The sequence below is a fragment of the Heliangelus exortis genome, chromosome 1, assembly GCF_036169615.1.
Source record: "Heliangelus exortis chromosome 1, bHelExo1.hap1, whole genome shotgun sequence".
Lineage (NCBI taxonomy): Eukaryota > Metazoa > Chordata > Aves > Apodiformes > Trochilidae > Heliangelus > Heliangelus exortis.
This window is the reverse complement of record NC_092422.1, coordinates 72,906,970-72,934,287: the sequence shown is the minus strand read 5'-3', so window position 1 is coordinate 72,934,287 and position 27,318 is coordinate 72,906,970. Positions and strand designations below refer to the sequence as shown.

The following is a 27,318-nucleotide window of genomic DNA, read 5'->3' as shown; positions in this document are numbered from 1 at the left end:
ATCAAGTCTTGGCACTGACTTCATTCACACAAGCCCTAGTGATGCTGAAGACAAATGGGTTTTTTTACATTCAATTATCTGGTGCACAATCAGATCTCGTATCAGAGCAACAGTTAAGTTATTCCAGTGTTTCAAAAGACTTCTCCTGTACCACTGGCAACTCCCTTGCTGTTCCCAGTCCTTCAGACCTACTTACACACAGAACAAAATTAAATAAATCAGATTTATTTAATCTCCATCCATTTGTCAATGCTTTACATAGCTGGATTTGAAAGCCTCAGAATAACAAACTGAAGTAACACACACATGAAAAAGGCACCATATCTCACCCATCCTAACATGCTAGAGCACACTTAAACACTCAGTCATGTTCTTAAATACAGCAGCTTAGTGTTTATAAGGTCTTAACATATATTTAACGAATATACCATAAAATATGATTCAGAAGCAAATACTCATACAGATGGTTTGCATTTTTTTTCTACAAAACCTTTAATACATCAATCAGAACATGGATTACACAAAAAAGAGAGAGATTGGCACAGAAGAGAAGAGGCAATTTGGCAGCTTCTCAGCAAACAGATTAAAGCACACAAGCTCTAGTGCACACAAGAAACAAGATAAATAACCCCAAAAGGTCACAGAATATACTCCGAGTTCTGTGGATACTTATGTAATAGAAGATAAAACCTGCTTCTGTGAATAAAACTGAGTAATTACAGTTTTCAATTTCAACAAGATTTTTAACATTTTCAATGTCAAAACAACAATCAGCCTATGTGCTGCAAGACTTTTCCAGTAACAGGTAGTTTCCTAGCCCAGTGAGAGGAAGCACAGTGCTTGCCACAATTAAATACCACAACCAACTGAACCTAAAGCCAAAGGCCTTAACCAAGTATTCTTCTGTAAAGGGTGCTACTGGTAACCTCTGTACTGGATACATATTTTCATGCAAATCAAAACAGCATGCTAATAAATAATATCACTTTATACTGCAAAACACTAGGGTTTAAAAAAAAAAAAAAATCACTGTAGTCCTACTGCTCATAATGTGGCACTGAAACTAAAAATGCAGACTCTTTAAAAGGAAGGGTTCAGCTGTCAAGCTCAACAGGAGTTTTCTGATATAGTTACTCATATTTTGGGAAATGATAATTCTAAATTATCCCCCTCCTTGAATCTGAGATATCCATGGAAACAGAAAACAAGAGATGGACTGAAAGTGCAGCAGAATAATCTCATTTCTTTCATCAGCCATATCACTGTGTCTGGGCCAATAACTGCCACCTCCTGGCAATATTCAAATGTTTGCTTTTCAGAAAGAAACCAGAAAAAGCAGTCAAAGAGGGACCCTGGAGCTTCTCATGTTTAGCAGTGTCTGTATTTTATTGCAGATTTCCATCATGCACACATCAAAATGCGACAGGCCTCTCTGCATCCTCATCATGTTCCTTCTTCCAGGGTTGATTTTTGGAAGCAAGAAATATTTTTGCACCTTCCCATGCTCCTCCCCCTTCCTTCCTAGTTAAGTACTTCAGGATTTCACTGTACACAGCTCAGCTTACAGACTTTCAGTTCTATCTAAGGTAAACACAATTTTGTTAAGCAGGCTAACCAATCTCCTGGATCTGAACCAGCATGGCTGCTGTTCTTCTGAAAATGTGATTAAGTTTGCAGCCTTTTTAAAGCAAATGAAGAAAAATAGGGTTGGCAGGGAAGAACCTTATTGATGGGCATCATTTTGGAGAGCTCTGCAGCACTATTTTCTCTTGGATGCAAAGGAAGGGAACTCCTGTGCCGTTCCTTATCTGCCCTCCATACACTCACTGAAGAAAACCTGTACCAGCTCCAGAGCTGAGCACGTGTGAGCTGAAGCAGCTGAACAGGATTTCATTTATGGTTGCTCATCATCCTGACCAGGAACTGTTGCAGGGAATGGCACAAGAACTGAGGACACACTGCTGCACCAGCAGCTCGATGGGATGCAGAGATGAAACAAGATGGCAGAGGCAGCCAAAAAAAAAATGGAGGTTCAGGAAAATTAGTATGGAAGGAAGCATCATGGAAACAAATACCTTACAATGGGAAGGATGAGATGGAAGAATTCTAGCAGTGGCAGAAGCTGGAAACAAACTTAAGCTGGGAGAAGCCTGGAGTCAAAGATGCTATTGTAAACACCTGCTCAACTGGCTTAGGCTTAATCATTCCATACCTTGGTTCCCCTTCTGTAAACAGATAATAAAAAGCTGTCTGCTCTTACAGCAGCAATGTAAAATAAATTCATAGGTTTAAGTATTCAGATATAGAGATAGGAGTGCTGCAGAGCAGCTTTGAGGAAAGAAGCAATTCTGCACGTACTGTAGAATATGGAGAGCACACAGGTAGTCTGAATCAGAGGTGGCATGGGCAAAGCAAAATACTGAGCATGTGATCTTTGTCAAGCACTATATTACCTGCACACACTGAAATGTAGGAGTGCCATGTAAAGTACCCTAATAAAAAAACCCCAAAGACTGAGAAAGTAAAGACAGGTTTGCTCAATCAGCATTTTACCCTACATTGTTATTTGCTAATTTTGACATCAATATATGCAGAAATTGGTCAGTTCTCATTGAGAGTAATTCTGGTTTCCAAGGAGAACTGCAGAAAATCTTTTTAATACTTAGGAAAAAGATGGACGTTTTTATACAGCACCTAGGGGTTTCCCCATCAAGCCAACTTATTTCTTATTGAAAAAACAAGATTCTTAAAAAAAGGAAAAGGAAAAAAAAAACCTCAAATATAGGAGTCTAAAATTGAAGATGTGAGGTCTTAACATGATGCATTTAACTGATTAAAAGATGTGCTAGGTCTTTTATACTCCCTCTGGACTTCAAAGTCTTTGCCAAATGCTTCCTGCCTTTGAATAAAAGAAGAGGCTAAGACTTCATTATGTGCCTGTATCAGATCTTCTTCTTCCAAGACTTGGTTAATGCAGCCAAAACTGCATTCTTACAGAAACCCTGACAAGGCTATTAGATCTCATATCACTGCAAGGAGTTTTCTGTCAATTTTCTCCTATGCTAAGGTGCCACTTTTATTTCAACTGTAAAACAAACCCTAATATTTTAAATTTATAATTGACAAGAGCCCCAACTATAACAAAACAAGTTATTAGTATTTCATTATCTCATTTTAATTGCGAGACAGAGACTAAATCTTACAACTGATTGACTCAAATTGGCGAAGTTTTTTAAGTATTGTATGATGGAGCTTAAATACCACAGGCTTTCTCCTGACATTCCTAATTATTTTTCAAATTGCCAATATTGGTGCAAGAAAAACACAGAGGCAGGCTACAATGGGAAAAGCAAAATCTCGTCTTATAAAAATGTACATACATCAAAAACCTGCTTTTCTTAAACTATCACTGAAATACATTGGATTTCCTTAATACCAATCTCTGAAAGGTGGTATCACATTCAGAGGTTAGTGAGCCAACATTTGACAAGTTTAGTAGTTCCTGCAGAATTTATACAGATTTAAAAAAAAAAAAAAAAAATCCTTCTCTTGCTTGCAATAGTAACCTTCTCTAATTCATTAATAGCAGCGTTTCTTTCCCTGACTTAAATCACCAACATCATACCACTGGCATTTGGCAACTACCAAACACAGATTCTTCAGTAAACCAGAAAGGGAACAGCAGGAGAATCTTTCTCTTCAAGATGTGAAAACAAATATTTTGGATTAATTTCTTACCCAGCTCCTAATTCTAAGCAATCCTGAGGGTGAGAGTAATAATGCCTGTAAATCCCTCAATTATTTTTCTGAGGGATTTTTGCTAAAGAACAGAAGCGTGACTGCTAAAAAGAAAAAATGAAAATAAAGACAAAAATACATAGTTAGGTCCCAATGAAAACAGGATTTAAGAGGAAAAGCGTAACAGTTATGAATAAAAATTAAAAGGGAATAAAGAAGCCTATAGCAAATATACTATAAGGTAATGCACTGGTCTGGCCCGGAGGGTCACTCTTAGGATGTGCTTTAGGATGCAAGCCTCCATAGTGCAATAAATCACAGATGAATAAGCATTTTTCAAAGCTTTTTCAAGTACTTTGAGACAAGTAAAAATTTGCTCACTGGCAGGCCAGCACTGCCCAAAGTTCACAGGCCATTAGAACATTAAATGACAAAAACAGGCAAATCCTTCCCTCCACAGCACTGTCACCTATCCTGTCCATACTTCATCTCCCCAGATCCCCGACATCCTTCCACTTCATACCCTCCAGTATGAAGAACAGATCCAAGCACTGCAGTTGCCCTGTAGGCATCTGAGCACATGGAGAAGGCAAAACTACAGCTACTGCTTTCTCTCAGATACCTGAGAGACATGGCATGAAAACAGAAGGGCAACTTATGGGAAACTGGTAGCTCACAAGGCACCATGTGGTTTATGGCATGATAGCTCTCAAGGTGAAGTTCAAGAGTGTCTCACAAAATGCTTCCATTTACAGAAATGTCTTCCTTGAAGCTAAATTAGGGTAGAATGATACCAGAAGCTCAAGGAAGGGGATCACGCCCCAACACTTGGCCCTGGTGAAGCACACGTGGAGTGCTGGGTCAAGCTTTTGGCTCTCCAGGGAAAGAGAGAGATTGGAATTCTGCAAAAAGTCCAGCAAAGGGCTGTGAAAACTATTAGGATCATGAGACAAACCAGGAGAGGCTAAGAGAGCTGGGACTACACAGAGTGGAGAGGCGAAAATTCAAAGGGGCATAGCCACGTGTATAAATTCCTGATGGGGAGAGTGAAGAAGACAGAGCCCAGTGACAGGCCAAGGGGCAATGGGAACAAATTCACAGACAAGAAACTTCATTTAAACACAAAGTGTTTTCTTATGATGAGGGCACTTGAACACTGGCTTAGGTTGCCCACAGAGGTTGTAGAATCTCTGTCTTTGGAGATATTTTAAACCCAATTGGACCTGAGGAATCTGATGTGTGATCACACTGCTCTAAAGAATGGGGATGCACCTGGGGACCTACAGAGACCCTTTACAGCCTCTACCATTCCATGATTCTCTATACATTCATGACCATAAATGACCATCCTGCTTGATGCCAAATAAGAATAGAAATACAGCATACATACAAACGTCAGCAAACACACAGGTGGTTAATTAAGTCTCCAACTTAAAGCTACACTGAATGGGCAGAACTAAAATAGCTAGAGCTTTCACTTCTAATTGATGGTCTTGACCCCCTCTCTTGAGGTCCCTTTGCTGTTTGATGAGGTGACGTTTTGTAGAGCCAATTTCTGGATTCAAAAGAACAGTTTAATGAGTCAAGGGGGTGCCAACTTGGCCTCAAAACTGAGGAATGAGTTGATTTTTATCTCATTCCCTTTAAATGCTCATTCTGTCCCTGCTATTCCTCTCCCCAAAACACATTTATTTCTCTCATTTCTTCTGCATGCTGTTTAATCTTTTGCATCCATCTGGAATAACCCTCCCCTGTCATCACATTGTATCCTGAATCACCAGCAAGTGACATTCTTGAAGTAATAATTTAAGAGCCATTGCCACAATGCAGTCTCTGCTTCCTGCTTAACAGTTTCACACTAATTTCTGGTTTTTGCTCCAAAAACAAAAGGCAATGTCATCCACAACCATAATAAGATCTCAACTGCAAAGCTGTAATTAGTCTTTTTTCAGTGCTTGCCAACATTTCTTTTTAAAGTCATAGTAAGAATGTGTACAAATAAGCACATCTCACCAGTACTCTGCCTAAGAATGTTTCTGAGGCAAGCTCTTGCAAAAAAAGATTTGTAAAATCTGGAGCATTTTAGCATAAGCCTTTTGCAGTTCAGGTGATGTACAGCAGTTACTTTAAAAGGCTTCTACCAGTGAGTACAAACAGGACAACAACAGTTGTAGTCTTTCAAAGGATAAGTGATTTCATTTTTCTTCCCACTGGTCATTTCCCTCTATGTCCTCATAATTTCCATTTGCTTTTCTATTTCCTCCTGAGCTATCTACTAATTCAGTCTTAAACTTTTATTTCTGCCCTCTTATTGATGATGTTGTTACTATATATATTCAGGATTAAAAAAAAAGAAATAAAGGTACTGCAAGTTGTGACTTGAATACTAATCCATATAAACTTTTTTCTGCATGCAATAGACTAATGCTTTTTCTGTTGTCTTCAGTACTCTTTATCCATTGCTCTTTCATCAACATTTCCAGTGGACTCCTGGCCTTTGAGATCATAAAAACATTTTTCAGGCAGGGTTTGAATAGTTTTTAACTAAGTGATATTAATTCTGCAAAATAAGATTGAGAAGGATGGCAAAGTAAAGACTTAAGGCACATTCTACTTCCAGCTCAGAGCCAGAGAAAATGCAGAATTTAAATTGAGAACACTTAAGCATGGCTGTTCTTGTGTGAAGATGAAAATGAAAGTTAAGCATTGCTGCAAATTCTCAGGCAAACTATTTTATTAAGAGTGCTGCTCTGCTAGTCTACAGCAAGACTGCAGATAAAACCTCTTCTTCAGTTTCAAGCTGTACCACCTGAGGAGAAAAACAATCCAACTCCTTCCCTCCCCACAAGATCCTACCAGATCTGTATCTGCAAAGGAGATCTACATAAGATCTACAAAATCTTAGCCCATTTTTTCAGTATCCTCTTTGCCTAAAAAAATCCCTCCACGTCTGCATCACAGTGCACACTTTTTTGCCCTATTAAGGTAGTATCCTTCCAATTTACAGTCTAGTTACCTTCCATAATGTCTTCAAATGAATATATATTCAAGCTGAGACAACAAAAGTTCAGAGTATTTGTTCCTATACCAGAGCTCCAAGAATAGCTGCATTATCCCCACAACCTAGTACTCCTCAGAGAATCTCCACTCAGATGCCTTAGGAACAAAACAACTGGCAACTTTCTTCTCTCAGAAAATACTGGAATGAAAACAGAAAATTAGTGTAGAAGATCTAATCCCTGTCTCATACATCATTCTTATCTTTTGGCTTGAGAAACACCTGGATTTTTCTCGAAGATCCCTCAAGAAGCACTTGGAGTTGCAACTGCTTGGGACCCAAAGCTTTCAAGCTGGCAGCCCATCAATTATCCCTCTCATCCAGCAAACCTTGAGAGCTATAAATTCTCATAGATGAAACATGATATTACCTAACTACAGTTACTTGTAAATTAATACTTTGAAGGTACCATTGTGTTGCACAAACATAAAAGCTGTCTTCTGGATCTGTCTGAGCCACCTGATCTACTTAAAATGACCCTTCTTATTGCAGCAGGATTAGACTGACCCAAAAGTTAGTCTCTCCTGACCCAAAATCTTCTATAATTCTGTGATTCCAAAACATTATATATAGCATGAACCACAGACAGTGTGACAATAATCTGATTTATAACGTATTTCATTTACTTGCTAAAAGATGTGATGTTAATCTGTGCCATCACCATTTTCTGTCATTAGCCCAGCCCTATCTTGATATAGGGATGATCAAATGGTTCCTGACATGTGAACTTGAGTGTTTATGGGATACAGGAATCCTGGAAGAGAAGTGGCTCATCATACCTGCTTGAGCCACTGCAACAGCACTTGGAAGCTCACTACAGATCTTCCACAACCTCAGTCCTCTTCAATGGAAAATGGGAAAACAAAGAAAAATAATTTGAAATTTATGCTTCCATCATCTCCTCAATCTCTAACAAAGCAACCCCAGTAAACAGGAAAAGGAGATGATCACACTATAGGAGAACAGCTTTTATAGAACCCAGCACATGTAAGTATTCCACAGACCTGGAAGCTTCTGTATGAAGAAGAATTAATCTAGCAGTCCTAATTTAACAGTGCCTTTCTTGTAAATCACGCAATGTTGTCATGGACTGAAGATGAATGGCTCATCTTTCCTCCCTTTCACCAAAGGCACACTTTCCCAAATTCATTACTACACAATTTAAGCAAAATGCATCTTGGAGAAAAACACATTATTAAGTCATCCCCAGTCTGCTTCAGACTGGCATAGTTGCTAAATATAAATCATCTCCATTTGGGGTCTGACCTCCAGTGGACCTGTGAGAGGCAACCTCTTCATAACATCCCTTCTAAGTACCACTTACAGTATAACACATCAATACATCTTCACTAAAAATTAGAAAGGGAACAAAGATAGTCTTGGAGCTTTCTAAACTGATTTCAAAGAGCCTTTAGCTGAGTAACTTCAAAATGACAGTTTTGCTTTAGTCTCCTGGATTAGCTTGTTAAATCTATGAGAGTGATGTTGGAAATGGCACATCTAAGGTAATAAAGCAAATAGCTGCAGACATGAAATCTGGAGTTCTACCCCAGCAATAAACAAACAAACAAAAAGAATGCAGAGGCTAATAAGATTGTGAATTTGCTTAATTTTTCATTTCAAAACAATATTCAGCTGTATTACATGCCTTGGATAAGCTGATGCAGCAAAAGTTAAAAGTTTCAGAAAATACTCAGAAGACTACACTCTTGAAAAGTCTTCTAATTTGAGTAGGAAGCAGTTTGCACATCTGTCAACAAGTCTTAGGAACCAAAATATCTACTACCTTCGTCAAGGAGAACCATTTGCAAAGTTTAATCAACACCTCAGTGTCCTTACATAATCATTAGAGAATGGTTTCAATACCACCTATGCTCATCATATAATGATTGCATATTTTCATGGAAAACCACGTATTTTGTGAAAGTTTATATAAATATATATATTTGAAAATTAGCAACTTGAAAAATCAGCATGCTTTTAAAAAATAAAAATGTCCTTACAAACATGCCATAAAACCTACAGTAGGACCCAGCAGCTGCATTAAATAAACCACTGCTGAATAAACAGTTTTATGGATAAAGACCTCAGATGTCCAATGTACTTGGTCTGCACAATGACAAACAAATCATTATTGATTTATGAGAAACAGTGCTTATCTTACAAACCAAATACACTGGACTTAACTGGCTTAGTTTAAGACATAATAATTTCTTTCCACTCATGAAGTCCTCATGGCAAGCACAGTTTTTGCTGGTCTTTTCACTTCTTCCACTGAGCCCCTCTCCTTTCTCTTTCAGCCACCACCAGGCTCTTTATTTCCCACTTTTTATGCACACACAACTAACAGAGTAAGGCACAGGGACTTAACAGACATGACCTCTATTTCCATGCCTCCAGATGAGCTTTATGGATCTAACCCTCACACCTTAGAAACAAGGTCTTCATTTGTGCTCCCTCTTCTGGCTTTATGAGCATACAACACAACCACAGCAGGGTGACATGGAGACCACCTGAACAGGGACACAACAGCCCCATTTGTGGTGCCTCCTCCCCCCCCCAGAAAAACAGGGCCATGAAGAAAGTGCTCCCAACCTGCATGTTACTGCTCATTGAGGTGGAACACACTACAGAAATAAACCAAATCAGTATTCATGACAGTGATTTATCTTCTTCCAGTTCTCAACACAAAAGACCAAGTACTCAATTTCCAATTATGGCACAAAAATAGCTTCCAGCAATTTTTTTTTAAGCCCATCCTAATGTTAATTTTGTCTCTGGAAAACTAGCATGTGTAGCAGAACAAACAGCCCAACACCTTCCAGAAGGAAAAAAAGCAGTATCATTAAAGGTTTATATCTGGGTATACCTTAATTTTCAAGTTTAGAATGCATTTTAATAATTTTTATATTTATTTTCATAATAAAAGGAAGAACTTAGTTTATTTATCTGTATCAACTTTGGCATCAAAGAACAAAAGGAAAAGGAAACCAGAGGGAAAGCAAACTAAACAGCAGCTTACTTTACCAGCATAATATTGTACTGCGGTGGAGGTTTATTTTGAGAAAATCATAGTTGCCAGTAGTGTAGCCTTCCTCAGTATTTTTTTTAGAAACTGTCAAAATACATGTTCTTTGGAGTCTTTCTGTATTTGGAACACTTTATCTGGCTTTATTACACAACACAGAAATTTGTGACTGTCCTCTAATAAATGTATTTGGGGAAATCTTAAGTCTGGGTGGGAAAAGAGCAAGTAAAATCACCTATAGTTTTCTCTGGAACATATGGGCTATATGCTACAAAGCAAGACTAGACAGAGGCAAAGGTTGAAGAATAGATGAAGGAAGATGATTTAGGCACCTCTCTGCAAAAGAATGACTTTGGGGTCATTACTGGAATGAAGAAATTTTGGAAAGGAGCGGCAGAAGCTTCTGGTTCTTCCTAAGTCCTACGTCCTGTCTCTGCTCTGCGTGACTGTGTTGGCATGTGAGAGACTTTGAACCACAGCTAAACCCTGGAAAAGTGGTTGGAAACCAAGGACTCACTATCCTAGGCAAGGTGCCCCAGCTAATTAATGCAATTACCAGACATTATAGCCTTCACAGCACCGTTTTCCTTATCTTATTTGCAACTAAATTCTTCCTCCTTGGAATATCTTAACGCCTGGTAGCCAGAAAAGACAGATGTTGACACAAACCTCTATCCTTCAGAGGGAATACAAAATGCACAAGCTCCAAAGAAGGGCAGAAATTCTGCACCACCACTGTACCTGATGGTATTTCCTGCTAGCTACCATGAAATGGTTTCCCAGATCTGCTCATCAGGGACATTTGGGATTCCGCATCAGCTGACATAAACTGGTTCGGAACACTCAATAACCTCAGAAACATGGTATAAATTTTCATATTTAAAGATGTTTTCTTGTGATAACAAAGTTACCTGACCCTTCTGAAGTTTAGGAAGTCACCAGAAGTTTAGAAGATAACACATCTCATGGCAAACAGATTCTGGAGTCCACTTACACACTTGCCTCACCACCTATCAAATCTTACTTATCCTGCTGGTTTAGTATCTGGAGAGATTTTTTCAAAAGCAAAAGGTTCTGCATGGTCTGTAGACAGCTCCAGAATGGTGCTCATGAGCTCACACAGAAAGCAAATTAACCTCCATGAAATAAGTTAACACTTTCACATAATAAATAGCAAATGCAGGGACACTCCAGAGTAGGTGGACTACCTCTTGCTCTCTATGGCTTTTGATTTATTCTGCAGTTCTTGTAGATAGACAAACACTTATAGTACACAAAAATTCAGGAGAAATCTAAACATAAGTCACGGTAGTATAATTTACTAGCAAACACCAGTCAAGAGCATGCCTTGTACATGCTCAATACTTTATTTGCTGCTTATGGTGATAAAATGCAATTTTGTTTTTACCAATATATACAGATTGCTGCAGCCTGTAAACCTTTGTAAATTCCAGTTTATATTAAGAATAAAGTGTTAGGCATTGCAGCCTGTGGAAAATGGATGAGCAAACACTTCTCCAAATAAAGCATATGAAAGCTCTAAGGCTTACGGGTTTGGTTTTTTTTTTTGCAATGGTAATATGTTACTCTCCCAAATAGAACAAAACACTTATAAAAATGCAAGTGCATTAAAGCTTTCCTCATGATCCATACACTCATTCTAAAGCCAAATATAGCTGAAATTTGTATTACAGTGACGGTTCAAACTTTTTGCTTCATTTGATTAGCTCAGAGTTAAATTACATGCCGCAAAAATGTATATTCTAATATCTTTTATGCTTGATCAGACTATCAAATTTCAGAAGGATCTGACTCTTGATGGTATTTAAGGCTTGCAAAGAGCACAACTACTGAAGGAGAGTTCATTTTTGTTGGATTCACTGTTCCATAAAATTTCTCTCTGTAAGAGAAATTCTGTGGGTCTGGGTCTTTTTAACATTCTCTGAAAGTCCAAATTATTTTATGAAAAAAGGATTAAAAAATCAAATCCCACACTTTACCTCACCTGGAAATTTAGTTTTCTGTATCTCCAAGAATATAGAACTCTTTATCAGGTCCTAAGTATTGTAATTCACCAGCATGTGGAAGTTGTAACTCTTCACTGTTTGTTTTTAAAAAAAAACTCCCAACAAACCAGCCATGTTTTTGTGATGTTGCCCTTGAATGCTGACAGATTTTTCCACAGGTTAATATGGGAAAAATCCAGGGTTTATTCTGCAAATGGTGGGGGAGTTTTAATTCAGCAACATGCATGAAAAGTTTCATCCAAATTACTAACACATATAACACTAAACTTTCCCAGCAAAAGCAGTTCCCCAAATTTTCTGACCTGTTAAAGGTAAAATCAGAAGGGAAAAAAATAAATAAAGGAAAGAAGGGGGGGGGGAGGGGAAAGGTTATTGGCATTGCTTATGCAGTCCCCAGGCAAGGGAACAGACTCTTGGATAAATCCAGGAGGAAGCTGAATAGAATGCAGGTGATCCACTCTTCTGTCACCACCAAATGCCACTGCAATCAATCAGAATCACTACAGGGACATGGGACATAGGAAGGCAAAAGGTAAAAAAGTATATTTTTAATTTTAGTGTATGTGGTTATTTTTAATTATGAACTAAAAAAAGTATGTTTTAAAAGAACTTCACATGAAAATAGGGTGTCCTTTAGAAAATTCTTCAACAGGACTCCGTTGCAAACTGGTACAAAAGTAATGCCAAAGGCAGCTGTAAATTTGGTATCTTCATTTGGAAGTCAGCATTCATTAGCTTCATTAGACAACCAGAAGACATACACCCAGTTCTTTTAAGAGGGAAATGAACTAGAAAAAAAAAAAAAATCTTTAACTGCTTTTTTCCCCTCCTATTATCAGGAAATACAAAAAGAAATACAAAACTAGGTAATCAGAACTAGTGTGTTCTTCTGGAGTAACAATTTTACCAGGTGAGATATGAACTGTGTGATCTGATCTGTACATCAAGCCCAGGCACAGTCAGTGCCTGATGACTACAAAGGTAATCCATCCAGTTGACCAGCATCATTATCACTGTCTGAGTATCTGTGTTGATAAAAGCCAAAAAACATTAATCAAATCACCATGCACTAAACTCTAGAAATAACTCACTGCAGAGATGAAATAGCATTTTTTTTCTCCTGTGAAACAGCTATAGATTTTAACACAATAGGTGTGAGTTATGAAAGTCTAACTTGAGAATGGAAAGACGTGGTCTTTGCCTCTCAAATCACTGTCACATTTATATATCAAAGAATCTCAATACATATTTCATAGGAGCTGTACAGTAAGATGAGTGAGTATGTGTGTACACTGGTGCATTTCCACAGCTCTGTACCCCCACACATGCAATTCTTTTGCAATTACTATTGCCAGTTATTCAGCAAATTATTCAAATCACATGCTGGACCTAAGTGTGCCAGTTTGGAGAGTAGATCATGTCAGCTGGAAATGTAGTGCAAATCTTACATCCCAGATGGAGACTCTGCCAAGCCTGGAAACCGTCACATTTAGAAGCAGTCCATCAGCATCAGGAAGCAGACAGTGTATGGAAGGTTTCCTTCCCTTAACCAACCTGGCAGCAGTAGCTACAGCAGCACATTTCTGAAGGCAACTCATTAATTCCACTTGGGGGCTGTGGGGCCAGTTGTGGCTGACTACTCAAAGAGCAGCAGCATCTGGGACAGGCAGGTCCTACCAGATGGAATCAGAGCATCAGTTGAGGCTACAAAGAATCTTTTGGCTGCGATTCAAATTACACTGTTATTTACTTAGTGAATAAAAAGCCACTGTACACAGGGTTATTTGGTCTCTGCCATGTGCATACAGTCTGGCTTGAAGGAAAACACTGCATTTGAGCTATAAGGGCTATATAATTTTGTTCAGAAAGTAAAAAATTAACAAGTGAAGAGGGAATAAAATGACTGGAAAACCAGAGCAGCCATGTTTTCTTTACCTACCAGACTTTTGTAAAAGACCAGAGGAAAACAAGAGCAAAGTTTCCTTATCATTCCACATAACACTACACAAACTTTAAGCCTTTTGCCTAGATAGGAAATTCACTGCCTAACGCTCAAAATCGCTTTCACCTGAACGTAAAGCACAAATGACATTTTTTCCCTCAACTGCTTTAAAAGCCAGAATATTGAACTAATTAATACCCAAAAAATTGGTGCAAGAAGGTGTCTTTTTTTGTGGTCAGAGTACCTACACAGGCATGCAAGCACCCCTGCCAATACTGGCAGGCAATGACAACTTATGAGTCAGCATTAAGTATTTGCCAAGAAAGGATGCATCTAGCATAAGAACACTACTTGAGTTGAAAACCAATGAAGAGGAGTAAAGGGATGGAAATAAAGCAACAAACTATACCACAAAAAGTAAGAGAAACTGTTTTCTGCTTACCACCACATTTAGAGATGAGAAATTTTGAACACTGGATAGAATAAGTGTCAGTTGTCATCATTACAGCTTGGTAAACACATGCTGATCCAGAAATATTTTATGCAGCCAAAATAAATTCTGTCCATTTTTGAGATAATGCCCAGTAGGATAGGTATTGTGTCCTCTCATTTGAAAGCTGCTTATTGCAGCAATAAACTGGAAAAAAACGAAAAAACCAAAAAAAACAAAAGAAACCCTAATGCTGCTTTATCTTGTCGTATGAAAGACACATTTTGAACATTTTACATAAAACCAGAACTGATCTTTTTGAGAAGCAGCATGCAATATTAGAAAACAGGATAAACTCTGACATTAATGGTTAATGAACACAAATGAAAAGGAAACACTTCCACAGGCATACGCTTCTCTAATGATTTCAAGGCCACAGAACACTATGAGGTCAAGATGAACTTTAGAAAACACAACAAAAATCAAGTATTCTACCATTAGATAAATACACAGTACTTTTGTTGAGATGAAGGAAGAAGCTTGCACTGACAACTGGAATAGTGAACGTTTTTTCCTTACCCTTTACATAGGAGGACACTGCTACCTCTATTAAACAGGCTCCATGGCACCATGGACAACACTGAGTCCAATGGGGGCAAATAAGGAAAACAGTTTTCAAGGGACACAGAATCTGCCAGCCTTCCACACTGCCATTTACACTGGCACTGTTTGGAATATCCCCTCTCCAAAAGGCCTGTCACAGTACCTCAGTGCCTGCTAAAGGCATGAAAAGAGAAAAATAATAAATGTCATGTTTTGCTTTGAAAAAAGAAGGAAGTTGGTTTTCTGCAAACACATATGCAATACATTCAGCATGAAAAGTAAAGATATTAGAAGCTTTTAACTAAGCATGTCAGCTAAAGCAAAATGGGCTTAAATTCTACTGCATATATTCCAAGAATGTTACTTATAAGAGTGTTCTTTAAGGCATACTAGATATTAGTCATCCAGATGTGTTACATCAACCATCTAGAAAGATTAAAAAACACAGTATTTTTAATTGTGCATCATGATAGTACTTCTCAGCATACTATATATGAAATATTTTAAAAATTTAAAAAAAAAAACAAAACAAAAAAACAGCCACAAGAAAACCCCACAACAAAACAAAACAAAAAGCAGGCACAAAGAGAGATTCAGTAGACCTCAATACAAACTTTGGGATGGAATATTTTTTGTTGGGTTTTTCTATAAAACTGATCTTTTAGACGTATTCATCAATGTTTCTGTAACCACCATCTTCCCCTCTAGTCTAAATTTTCAGTAATATGAATATAAAAGCTGTTAGGTAAAAACTGCAAAGCATGGAAGTGACAGATAAAGGAGGGAATGCTGAAGCGTTAGGTAAGCATAAGGAATGACAGAAGATAAAGCAGGAACTGAAAAATTGCTGTATGGAAACTCCTTGAGGTTTACTCATGTTGGTGTTAAAAAAAAAAAAAGCAAGCCACATTATCCAAAGTTGAATTAAAAATTCAAGTTAAATAATACACAAACAAAACTTCCATTTTCAGTTTAAAAATTAGGAGTATTTGAAAAGCAAGCCATTAGTAGCTTGGGATTTTATATAAATTTATAAGCACTTCTATGAGAAAGACCGACAGTTCATCTGAGCAACAAAAACTAAATAATGCAAAAACATCTTGAAAAATCTTAATCCTAACCTGGGCAAAATCAGTTATTTTTTGTGGTTTGAAAAGCAGCACAGAAACACTACACTACCTTCTGCAAGATGTTCTTTCCAAGTTGAGAAACTAAACATTTTAAAAAGAAAACTTAATCTCTTTAGACAGCTTCCAGAAAGTATGTAACAGTAAGTTTAATGCTATCAACAAACACATGTTCATTGTTTAAAAAAAAAAAGCAGAAGAAAGTGGAATTCAGAGCCCACAGTCTTATGAGGTCTCCCACTGTCAGCAGTTACCTCAGGCCAACCGTATTACACAAGTGTCACCTCACAGTGCTTCAGAGCACCAGGGACTACTTCTAATTCTTCCCTATACCAATGGGAAAAAAAAAAAATAAAATGCTTTCCGTTTTGGGGGGAATATTTTTAAGCCACAATAAAACAGAAGCATGTTCCCCAATTACTGGTTTTGTAGTCAGTTTATCTGTATTTGAGTGGGGAAAATAGTTATAGGGTTCATCGGTCATCAAGTACAAGGAATTAGCTTCACCCTGAGAAACCCCACTCTCTTGACCACAGTGTCTCTTAAGCAGCAGACCTACAGGGAGACAGGGAACACCTAGGTATTCAATGTGTTGAACTAGTTTCAAGAAGAAACTTGCCATCCAGGTAATTCTTTCTGCTGCAATGCTCCAGTGTATTCTTCCTTTTTTTTTTTTTCCTTCTTTTTTTCTTTTTTTTTTTTTTTTTTTTTTAGTAGTAGTAGCCATGCAGATTACAGAACATCTAAACAATCCAGCCAGCCAGCCCCATGAAGCAAATAAACTCCTACCCAGGCAACAATGCAAGTTTATCTTCACACAAAGCTCTGCTAGTCTCAAGCAATTACTTCAATTCACTCACAGCAAATAAAGCCTTGTTCAATCCAACATTCATTAACTTTCTTTCTCCAGTTGCTTCTCTCCTCCTGCCTCTGCCACTCCTCCCATACTACACCCTGTAGCCCCTATTCACCCTGCCCTCAAAGCAGAACAAGCAAGTACAGATCATTCTCCACGCAAAGTTCTTCTCTGTCCCTCTTCACCATATGCCCTGGCAGAGGGAAGTGCCCTCCTTGTAAACATGACAGGTAATCATACAAAACATAATGCAAAGTAAAAAACTAGGCAGGTAGCCAACTTCATGAGAAAACTGTCAGCCTCTCTCCCTGGGAAAAAAAAAAAATTTCTTCAAAGATAAAAATTAACATGCTGGTTAACCAAGAAGAGCAGATGCTTTTAAATTACAACTCTCATATGATCCATAACCTAGTGTCATTTAAAAATAAATAAAGTTTTAAAAGCACCATGTGAATGCTGATCCTTTCTACCTGAACACATAAACTACATTTTGACTTGATTAGTCACATCGCAAAGTCAAAACAAGTGACACTTGCCATTTCTGAGCTAAAGTTGTACAACCTATTTCAGACAAACACGGAGTCTGAGTGCAGTACAGGCAGCTCAGACTTGTAGCACACGCCTATGGCTGGTGCAACTGCTTGTACTTCTGGAAGCATTTACTGCCATAGCATAATGGGAATTTTGCTCTCTAAACGTATGATTACTGCCACAACCAGGGTAATATGATCACAAATTCAAGATTAAAACGATCAGTGAAATTGAAAAATCTATAAGCAAGGTAATCAAAACCTTACAGGCAGTGCAATGTAACGGAAAGGGATTTTATATAAATTTATAAGCACTTCTATGAGAAAGACTGCCAGTTCATCTGAGCAACAAAAACTAAATAATGCAAAAACATCTTGAAAAATCTTAATCCTAACCTGGGCAAAATCAGTATATTTTACAAATTGAAGTTTTTATATTTTCTTGCTACTAGGAGCATGCCGCGGACCACGCAGTGGCCTACTGTAAAGGAAAACAAGGTTATTTTCAACAGTTATGTCTTCACTCTTCCAGCCCCCAAAACCAAACAAAAGATTAAATATACAGAATTAAGTTCTGAATAACAGAGGGGACTTTTTTTCTCCTTTTTTGAATGTTAACGTAAATCTCTAAGTGGTTTTCAACTGTTCACACATACATACTTTTTGTACCTATAGGTATAATTTTAAAATGTCACAATACATTTCAATATCCCAAGTGCCTTTTCCTCAAATTTTCAAAAATTTCAATTAGAATCCAAAAATAAACTCTACTGAGAGCTAGAAGATCATAAAAGGATTCATTCTGAACACTTGACTCTGGCATACAAATATTCCTTCTTCATCTTTAACACCTACTTTTAATTCTCTGCATAAATCCTTTTATCCTTGGTTCTCGAAATCTTGCAAGATATCCACCTATTTCTACAGAACCTTATCTCCCAGAGATCCTGTAATTAAAACTGATACCTGGCAATTCCCCTTGCTAACCTTATAATAATTAAAATTTTTGCAAGGAATACCCAGTGACAATGTTTTTGTAATAGCAGAATTATTTGAAAAAGAAAAGAAAGTGTTTCATCTAAAGCTATTAATCTTGAAACAGTTGTGAAAATACCCAAGTCAACCAGCAATTGTTTTCCTTACCATCAAAGGAAGTTATTTTTATGCAAGAAATAAATCTCACAAGGGACTTTGCTTAAGAGACGCTAATCAGCTTTTTAGCATGTCCTTCTCTCATTTTAAGTCACCAGTGAAAATTACCTAATAGGATGCAGCCTTGCATTACCCACTACCATACTCATTCTGCTTCTTCATAATGTTCTTACTCATTCAATCCATGTACTTCTTTGTTGGTTATTTAAACTAATGAAAATAATGTCCTGTGTTTATAGCAAACAATCAGCCTATTAAAGGGAGTTTCTTTATACTGCACTAAAGGAACACTGCTAGAGACTTCTGCAACACCAGGTCCTGATTTAGGTCAGAGAGATTTTTAAATTCCAGGGAGCACTTCTAGCTCCAATTCAGGTTTACACATTTGGATTGTAAGCAGTGGTGATTTCAGTAGAATTTTGAAATGCAATTAATTACAGAAATTTACACTGCTGACACTGCTACTTGCTTTGTTTCCAGTTTGAGGAATTATTATCAGAAACAGTCTCACTGAGTCTTCAAACATACCTTCAATTCAACACTTTGAGTTTACAAATTTCTTCAAAGTACTTTTTAATCACAACTATTCATGATTACTAAAGTCAGCTTTAAATACAATTTGGTATTGTAAGAATTCCCTTCCTATTTAAGGCATGTCCCTACAATACTTAAAGACTGATACCTTATCAGCAGCAGTTTCCACCCTGTAGTAGTTCCAAATAGGCTAAGTGCAGTTATGAAAATGAGTAATCCATGTACCTGCATGGTCTCATCTGGTTTAACAGATCTACTTGTCCATGACACAGTGTTTGGAACTGGAAAGCAAAATTACTTTTCCCTTCTTCATATTTGATTTTTTGCATTATTTGTGTTCAACAGTCACAGATGATGGTTCACTATGTAGGAGATGGTAGGTCCTACATGACTTTACCCAATTCTTCGTCAGATCAGTCAGATACTAAGTTGTGATACACTGACATAACCACTCCAAAATGCTGTCAAGAGCAGTAAAACACCCCTTCTGTGCCACATTACCAGTGGAGATGAGAGCCTGTACTATCCAAACATTCTTTCAGATCATAGTTTGTATTTCCTTTGAACGGCTTGGTGCAACTCCATAGTGACCTAGAATGTTGTAAAATGAAAACATACCCTCATTTTTGGATTACTCTTATGGTCAAGGAGTTTTTTCTATTTAACTGAAAATTGTCAGATGACAAATTAGATTGAGAAGACAAGCAGGCTTCTCACAAAAAACAACAGAACAAAAAACCCCAAAAAACTAAAAAACCAACCAAACAAAACAAACAAAAAAACCACACACACAACCACCCAAAACCTAAACAAATAACTGTAAAACACCTCAGGGTCTTCCACGTATCAGGAAATACAGAAGAAAGAAAAAAGCCAAACCTCTACCTTCTCAAATCACCTGGGAACATTAACAGATTGACTTAAAGCTGCACATACAAGAACACCACTGTAAATTGTGATTATTAATGGTGTAAATTGTGATTATTAAAAAAACCTAGCCCAAGATTCTTCATTCAACCATGTCACTAGGGATTTGATGTCACAGAATGAAGTTCTGCAAAAAAACCCACACAAAAGCAAACGGAAGACCAATCTTCCTAGAAATTAAAATAAACTGAACGTGCACATGTTTAATTTGTTCATAAATCCAAGAAACCAGTCTCAAAGTTCTCTTTCCGTCTTTCTCAGTAATTAGTACAAGAGGGGGAAATAAAAGCATTACTTGTGGCATTTCTTTTCCATTTTTTAGCTTACTCAAAAATTTCCAGAGACAAGGTTACTTGTGGTTACATCTTTTAAGGACTTAATCACCCAGCAAACAGTATTTAGAGAAGGTGCTCATTTAGCAGAGTTGCATCATCTCATGCGGGACAGTTGACAAGTTTACAGCAGTTCATAACATAAGGAGTGGTGTTAATAAATCTCTGAACTGCTGCAACCATTGCCATACAACATGGCAAACGTAATAGACAGTAAAGCACATGTCTTTATTATGTGTGTCAGCTAACAAAACAAACAATAAAATATAAGAGAAAGCTCTTATATTAAATATGAACAGACAAAAGTTTCACTAAATGTAATGTAGTCCTCCCAAGAAAAAAAGGTGAAATGAATTCATGGTTATTGGAATTATCATGCAGTATAATAAAATCCTTTTTAGAATTAAATTACCTCCTTTGAGCACAAAAAGGATAATCACAGGCTTTCTTAGTCTTTTGTAAACACTGGAAATATATTCCAAGCTATGATATTGTCATTTCAAAGAGGACTCATAAAAATTGTATGCAAAACACAATCAGTAACTTAAACAAACTTCTAATTGTCGCTGCATTAAGGTGGCTTTTTAAACATCATGGCAAAATAAAAACATGGTAAGGAAAATCACTGGTAAAGAAAAATGCGATTCAGATAGACCAAAAATAAATAAGCATCCCAAAATCTTCACTAACTCCTTTTTTTAAAAAAATAAAACAATAAAAAAACAGGCTGACAACTCAAAACCTTGAATCTGCTGGGCCACATTAAGATGACTAAAACATGAAGCCAAGCAGCCTTGTTTTCTGTAAAAAACAGAGCCTAGTATTCAGCATCTACAAATACAGTTTCTGGTCTGTTAAATCTTAAGGCAGATCTAGAAGAGAACCTTTCACACCAGTTTGGCAGGACATCTAAAGACTGTATCTGGAGAGAACAGGACAGAGCATAGGGCTAACAAAGGCTGAAAAATGAGACAAAAAATGGAAGACACTAATTGTGTTTGGACTTGCTAATTTTTATAAGCATTAAGAATTCCAAAGCCTTGACCCTGGTGTGGATACCAAGTCAATCTAGCCCATTAGAGATGCCAAGCCATGGAAAGATATCACTAAAAATGAGAATGTGAGATTTACTCCGGTGAAAAAAGGCTTTGTAAGAGGTTCTTCCTCAGTGAGAAACCCAGTGTCAGGTTTAGCTCAGTAATAGGAAAAAAAAGGCATATTTCAGTGCTCTCTAAAAAGACCTTGCAGGGTTACAGGATTGTTCTGCTGTTGCTGTTTTAAATCTGATTCCAAGGGATACAGCAGGGATATGGCTATTCACATCCAGTTTTAATAGAATAAATTTCCATTCAGCAATAATAGATGGCAATGCAACTGAAGTAAAGGTCCAAGTATGATCAATTTACCTACCATATACCACAAATTAGTATCACTGGTAAGGACAGGTCCAATTTTTGCTGGTAGCCTCCTATTTGTTACACAGAGTTAACTCGTCATTAATTATACTTTTAACAGCCACAATGAGGTAGTGCAGCTGTCTATACTTTCTTATCCCACACTGCAGCCTCTGCTTTTCAGAGGCTTCCTTTCTGGTAACAAATGGCTTGCACAAGTTCTGAACTCCTGCAGAAGTAACTGTGGGACTAAATATCCAACCCACCTTACTGGTATCACACAGATTACAGGCTGATGGCCACTCATGCAGATAGTCATGTTATTTTCTATCTATTATTATTTGGCAGAGCTACAGACAGTAGCAGGGGCATGCAAGCTATGCATCCCAACTGCAGAGGGTCACTAGTTCACTCAGTCCTATTCAGGTATTCAGATAGCCATCTTTCCTTACAAAAGTTTTACATCCTGCTATGAAAGCTCTGAAATATAACTGACCACTACAAACAGCACAAATAGTGTCATTTCTAATAAAAAAATTTTATGAATACAAGTTTAAGTTCTTTCTGACCTCTGTCCAATATTCTGACCTACTGTTTCATAGCTCTCATGTCCAGTTCTGACTAGAAACAAGATCCTGTTTCCATTACTCAGATCTACATAGATGTGAAAACGTGCCATTTCATATTCTGAACAGCAGCACCATCATTCCTGTACTCCCAATACCTGCATTCAAGCATCACTGCTCCATACTTATGCTCATTCTACTCCTTCCTCAAACAGCTGCTGAAAGTAATTAAAGGAGAATACCAGGCAAGACAAGACTTCTGATGCAACCTAATCTGGCAATTTCTATGTTTCCTTATCTTTGCTACTAATTCTCCCTCTCACATTATAGATACTACCACCATATATGCTTACTACCCATCATATATGCTTACCCATCCCACACTACAGAAATAGTCACCTGTCTTGCATAGCTCCACATAACAGAACTGATCTGTTAAACAAGGCTTGTCAATAATTCTCTACACTGAGAAATACATTACAAGAAATAAAACTTATTTTCTTTTTCTCCAGAGAACAAAGCCACAAGATTTATACCCAAAGAGTTATTCCAGATGGGTGAATTTCAAAAAGGGAAATGGGAAAGAGGCTATGTCATAAAAGTTCCATCAGGATTTCTACATATTTTTGTTTTCAATGTGAAATGGATATCTCCAGTCTTTAGAAATCAACAAGAATTTTACCAGGAAGCACCTATATTTGACACACAGTACACAACCTGACAGACCTATAAAGGCAAGGAAAGAAAAATATTAACAAAAAGGACCAGTTTGGCTTTCTCTTTCCTTTCTGCACATATCCCTTTTCCAGATTATGCCCATGTTACTTATTCACCCAGCAACTGTGGGTGACTGTTGAAGCAGCTGCAGAAGTGAGAGTCTATAAAAGATCCTACACACACAGGTAACACATAAAAAACCTGCACAGATAATTAAAACATAATGTTTTATGTATGCCATGTAAAATTTTATATCCATAGCCACCTTTCTAAGAGTTTATACCACATTTTAAGCTTATTCTAGATAAAAAATCTTACACACTAATTGAACAAGGCAAAATGTAAATTCTCACCACAGCTGTTAAAATTATAACATGACTTTAAGAAGTATCCCTACCAGAAGCCATGCATAACAGAGCTTATCCATACCATTGCCTGAAGAATCAAGGCTGCATAGTACAACTATAATAGCAAACTTACAACCTAAAATAAGACCTGAATGCACAGCAAAATAAAATTTTAAAAGACTGAAAATCATTAAAAAGTTAAGGATCAATCAAGTTCAATACCATTCTTTCCAGGCAATCTGCTTGCAAGATCACAGCCTCAGTTAAATACTGTTTATCATCTCACTCTTTGCTTCTTACAGCGAAGAAAGAACCATCATTTTCAGGCTAACTAGTTTTCAACCGAAAAAGACAGTGGGATTAAAAATGGGGTTTGCACTGGAACCTGTCTGCTCCATGAATGTCTCCTAAAATTGGAACAGATACCTAGCTGTTACCTAGGAAACAGCAAGTTAAGTCCTGTGTAAACTATAGGGTTGTTTAACAACCAGAAAATTAGAAATGAAAAAGAGTAGCTCAGTACAGAAATTATTTACTGCAATCTACAAGATGAACTTGGTCTCTAAGCAGTTCATATTCTCGAATCAAGTGAAGCGGATATAAGCTTTCAAACTTGGGATTTAATTTCAGAAAAAAAAAAACAAACTTTCAAGTTCTTCTGGAGAAATGCTCTGATTTGCCTTTATTACATAAAAACCTCAACACTGGCAACAGCTGTATCTTCAAACACCCAGAAAGCTACAGATTTTGTAAACATCAACAAAGACCTAAGCTTACTCTATTATATACATATATTTATAAACTGCCATGTATCTGATTTAATAACATTCCCCAGAGACATATCCCTTTCTCTCCCTTTGACTCTAGCTCAGGTGTGACGTGAACATCTATGAGTTTTTCTAAAACACTGTTTCCAAACAAACAGAAGAGGTCAAGCAATCCAGTTACCTGGAAAGAAATACCACACTACATGACCTGCTCCTTATCTATGTGAGCATATTTTCCCTCTCCACAAAGTTTCCACTGTAGCTGCTGCTGCTGCTGCATCAGCTGGGAACACGACCCAGGGAGCCGAGCGGGCCGCTCGTGTTGTAGCTGCCACATCGTGTAAAATTGCTGTGAGCAGGATGAGACAATGATGTGCTTGAATGACAGCAGCTGTTCAGTGCTTGGCATCGCTACAAGCAGAGCCGTAATCACAGGCAGGTGCAATGGTGGGAATTTGGGGGGATAAAGGCTACGCCTGCACCTGTGGCACTCTGTAACTTCCAGCCGTGCAGTATTTGCCTTTAAAGACCATCTGTCATTTTGACAAGCTCCCTAGTTAAGCGTCACCGGACCAAGGTACCTTTTATATTTCCTTAACAAGGCCTTTTTCCCTTCCGTGCAACATCCAATTTCAGTCTCACATGCACTTCGTAAACAGAAAAGGGTACAGCAACTGTGGTGTAGGAACCAGTGAATCATAATAATTCTAAACCTCCTAGTTACTGTGATCAAAGCTAAATCCTTTAGGAAGATTATCCGCACCAGAACCCTTAAAAAAACCTGTGACTCGACTACTTTTATACTGCATCTTCGAGATAAAGCTCAATTTCCCCCCGTTACTGAGAAGGCCACCTCCAGTTACATTTAACCATGATGAGAACATCTCGACAGGGGCTGTTGTGCTTCTTGATCCATCTATGCAGCTTCGGGCCTGGCAACTAGCTGCGAATGCAACAGTCTACGGATAGAGACCGCACGCAACTCCAAGGCCATTAAAAGGAATGGGTTTTTTATTCAAAATGCAAAGGAAAAAAAAAAAAATTCCTAATCAAACAACAGCAACGAGTAGTACAACCCTTGCAAGCAAGGGCTAAGAGACGCCAAAGCCCCTGGCGCTCCAGCACCCACCGTGTGACACGGCAGAGGGGCAGAGCTCAGAATCTAACGATGATTTCACCACTTCTCTAAAAATACCGCTCCTGGAGGGACCGGCGTGTCCGGAGCGGCTCTTACCGCCGGAGCGGAACGGAGCGGAGGGGCAGGACGAGCCCTTCGCCGCGGCGCGGCCGGGCCAGGCGGAGCCTCGCTCCCTCAGAAGTTCACCCCTTCTTCCGGCAGGTGACCGCTACCCCGCACAGCACCCTCGGAACCGGAGAAACCACCACCACACACACCCTACACCTCCTCCCCCCCCCCCCCCCCGCCGGTTCCGGCTCCAGTTGCCGCTTTCGCATTTTCAGAACCGCTCCGGTCACCCCTTCACGCCGGCGATTCGAGGCGGGCACGGCTCTCACCCAGCCGCGCGGGTACCAACGCCTTCGTTGTCCCTTAGGAAAGGAGAGGGAGACGACCCCATCCCGCGCAGAGCCACCGGCGCGGCACCGGCTAATGCCGGGGGCAGCGAGTGCCCAGAGCCCCACCCCGACCCACAGACCCTCGCCCCGTTACGAGGGAAGTTGAGCGCTGCACCGGAGCTGCCCCCGCCGGGCAGCACCCTCAGCCCTTCCCGCCCCCGCCGGGGCAGAGGGAAGCGCCCGCAGCCGCGGGACGCCGGCGGGTCGCGGAGCAGTATAAGCAGCAGCAAACACCTACCCGGAGAGCTTCCCAATCTTCACAAAGCTAAACACATCCATCCATGCAGTCGGCTAGCTCTGCCCGTCACACTCGCTCACTCCAGCAGCAGCAGCGGCGGCGGCAGCAGCAGCAGCTCCATCTCGAGAGAAGGTTGCGTCCAGCGGCAGCAGCAGCCCTTGCAAGAGCAGGAGCCGGCAGAGGCTGCTACCCCCCTCCGGCAGGGAGCTGGGCGTGCAGCATCTCGCAGGAGCGGCGTTCATCTGCGTGCAGCCCTCCCCCTTTGCTCCGCTCCCTCCTCCCCCCCCGCCCCGCTCTCTGCCTGCCTTGCCCCCTCCTCGGGTAACTCGAGGCACGGCGAGGACACCGGGGCTCGGCCGGCAGGAGGGCTGCCCTCAGCCCGGGCTCTCGCCGCGCTGGGCACCGGAAAGCTGAAGGGGAGGCAGCCAGACGGCACTTCCCTGCCTCTTTGCGGTGTCCCCAGAGAAGGAAGGCGGGCGGGGGGAAACTGAGCAAGGTGGAGGGTGCCGAAGGAGGAGTTGCTCCTTTCGCCGGCAATGTCTCCCCCTCCCGTGGGGGAGCGGAGGGCGCAGGTAGCGCCAGCCCGGGCGAGCGCCGCCCGCTGGTTCCAGCCCGAGGCAGCGCCGCGGCCGACGGTAGCGGGGCCGGGCCCAGGGCCCTGGTAGCCCGCAGCCTCGGGGCACCCCCCAGGGTCTCCCGCAGCAGCGAGGACCGGGCACAGAGAGGGGAAGGGGTCAGGGTTTGAGGGGTGCCTTTTCTCGGCACGCCTGCGCTCTCCTTAGGGCACGGCTGAGGGAGTGGGGAAGGGCAGCCCTGGTGAGAAGGTCGCTGCTGCTTCCTAGTCAAGGAACAGCGCTCTCGGCCGGCCAGGAGACCGCGGGTCGGAGTCCTCTTCCAAAAGCAAAAACTGGGGAAAGCAGAGAGCCCTCGTTCTCTCTCGCCCCCCTGAGCGATCATCCCTCAGCGCTCACGCAGCTCCGAGATTCCTCCAGGCTGGGGAAGGGCCTCTGGCCTCCCGCCCTCACCCTGGGTGCTCATTAGAGGTGGACCCCTCCCAGATAGGAGGGCTCAGATCTACTGCCCGGCTGCTGTCACCATCCTGACCTCTCTCTCTCTATGCTTAAAAAGAGAATTCGAAGGATGGAGTCCTGATTGCAACAGGAACGTGTCCTGGCCAGTTCATGACCACATCATTAAAATCAAGCATTCTTTGCACCACGTCTTGTAGGAAAATGATACATCAGATAGTCCTGACACAAAAATAATAGATACTTTTGCCCTGCACCAGACTTCAAAAGAGACACTGGAGTTAAACTACCTGTAAGCTTCCAGTGAGGGAGTGGGACAGGAAGGCAGGTGAAATTCAAATTCATCTTCACCCAAGCTCTGTACTGTGATACAGTCTCAGAATCGGAATGGATTTTCTCTAC

General features: G+C 39.7%; 1 protein-coding gene across 3 annotated transcripts in view; it reads right to left on the bottom strand.

The window, feature by feature from the left end:
- Positions 1–26,430, bottom strand: part of FRMPD4 (FERM and PDZ domain containing 4) — a 294,130-nt gene extending 267,700 nt beyond the window's left edge. For 2 of the 3 annotated variants that reach the window (XM_071748122.1, XM_071748132.1), the window contains exon 1: positions 25,889–26,173. In XM_071748122.1, the coding sequence (XP_071604223.1) occupies positions 25,889–25,929 (41 nt within the window). In that variant the 5' untranslated portion in view covers positions 25,930–26,173. Of the gene's footprint in view, positions 1–25,888 lie in introns of all 3 variants that reach the window. The other variant, XM_071748140.1, reaches the window with a different exon arrangement.
- Between the last annotated feature and the right edge of the window lie 888 nt (positions 26,431–27,318).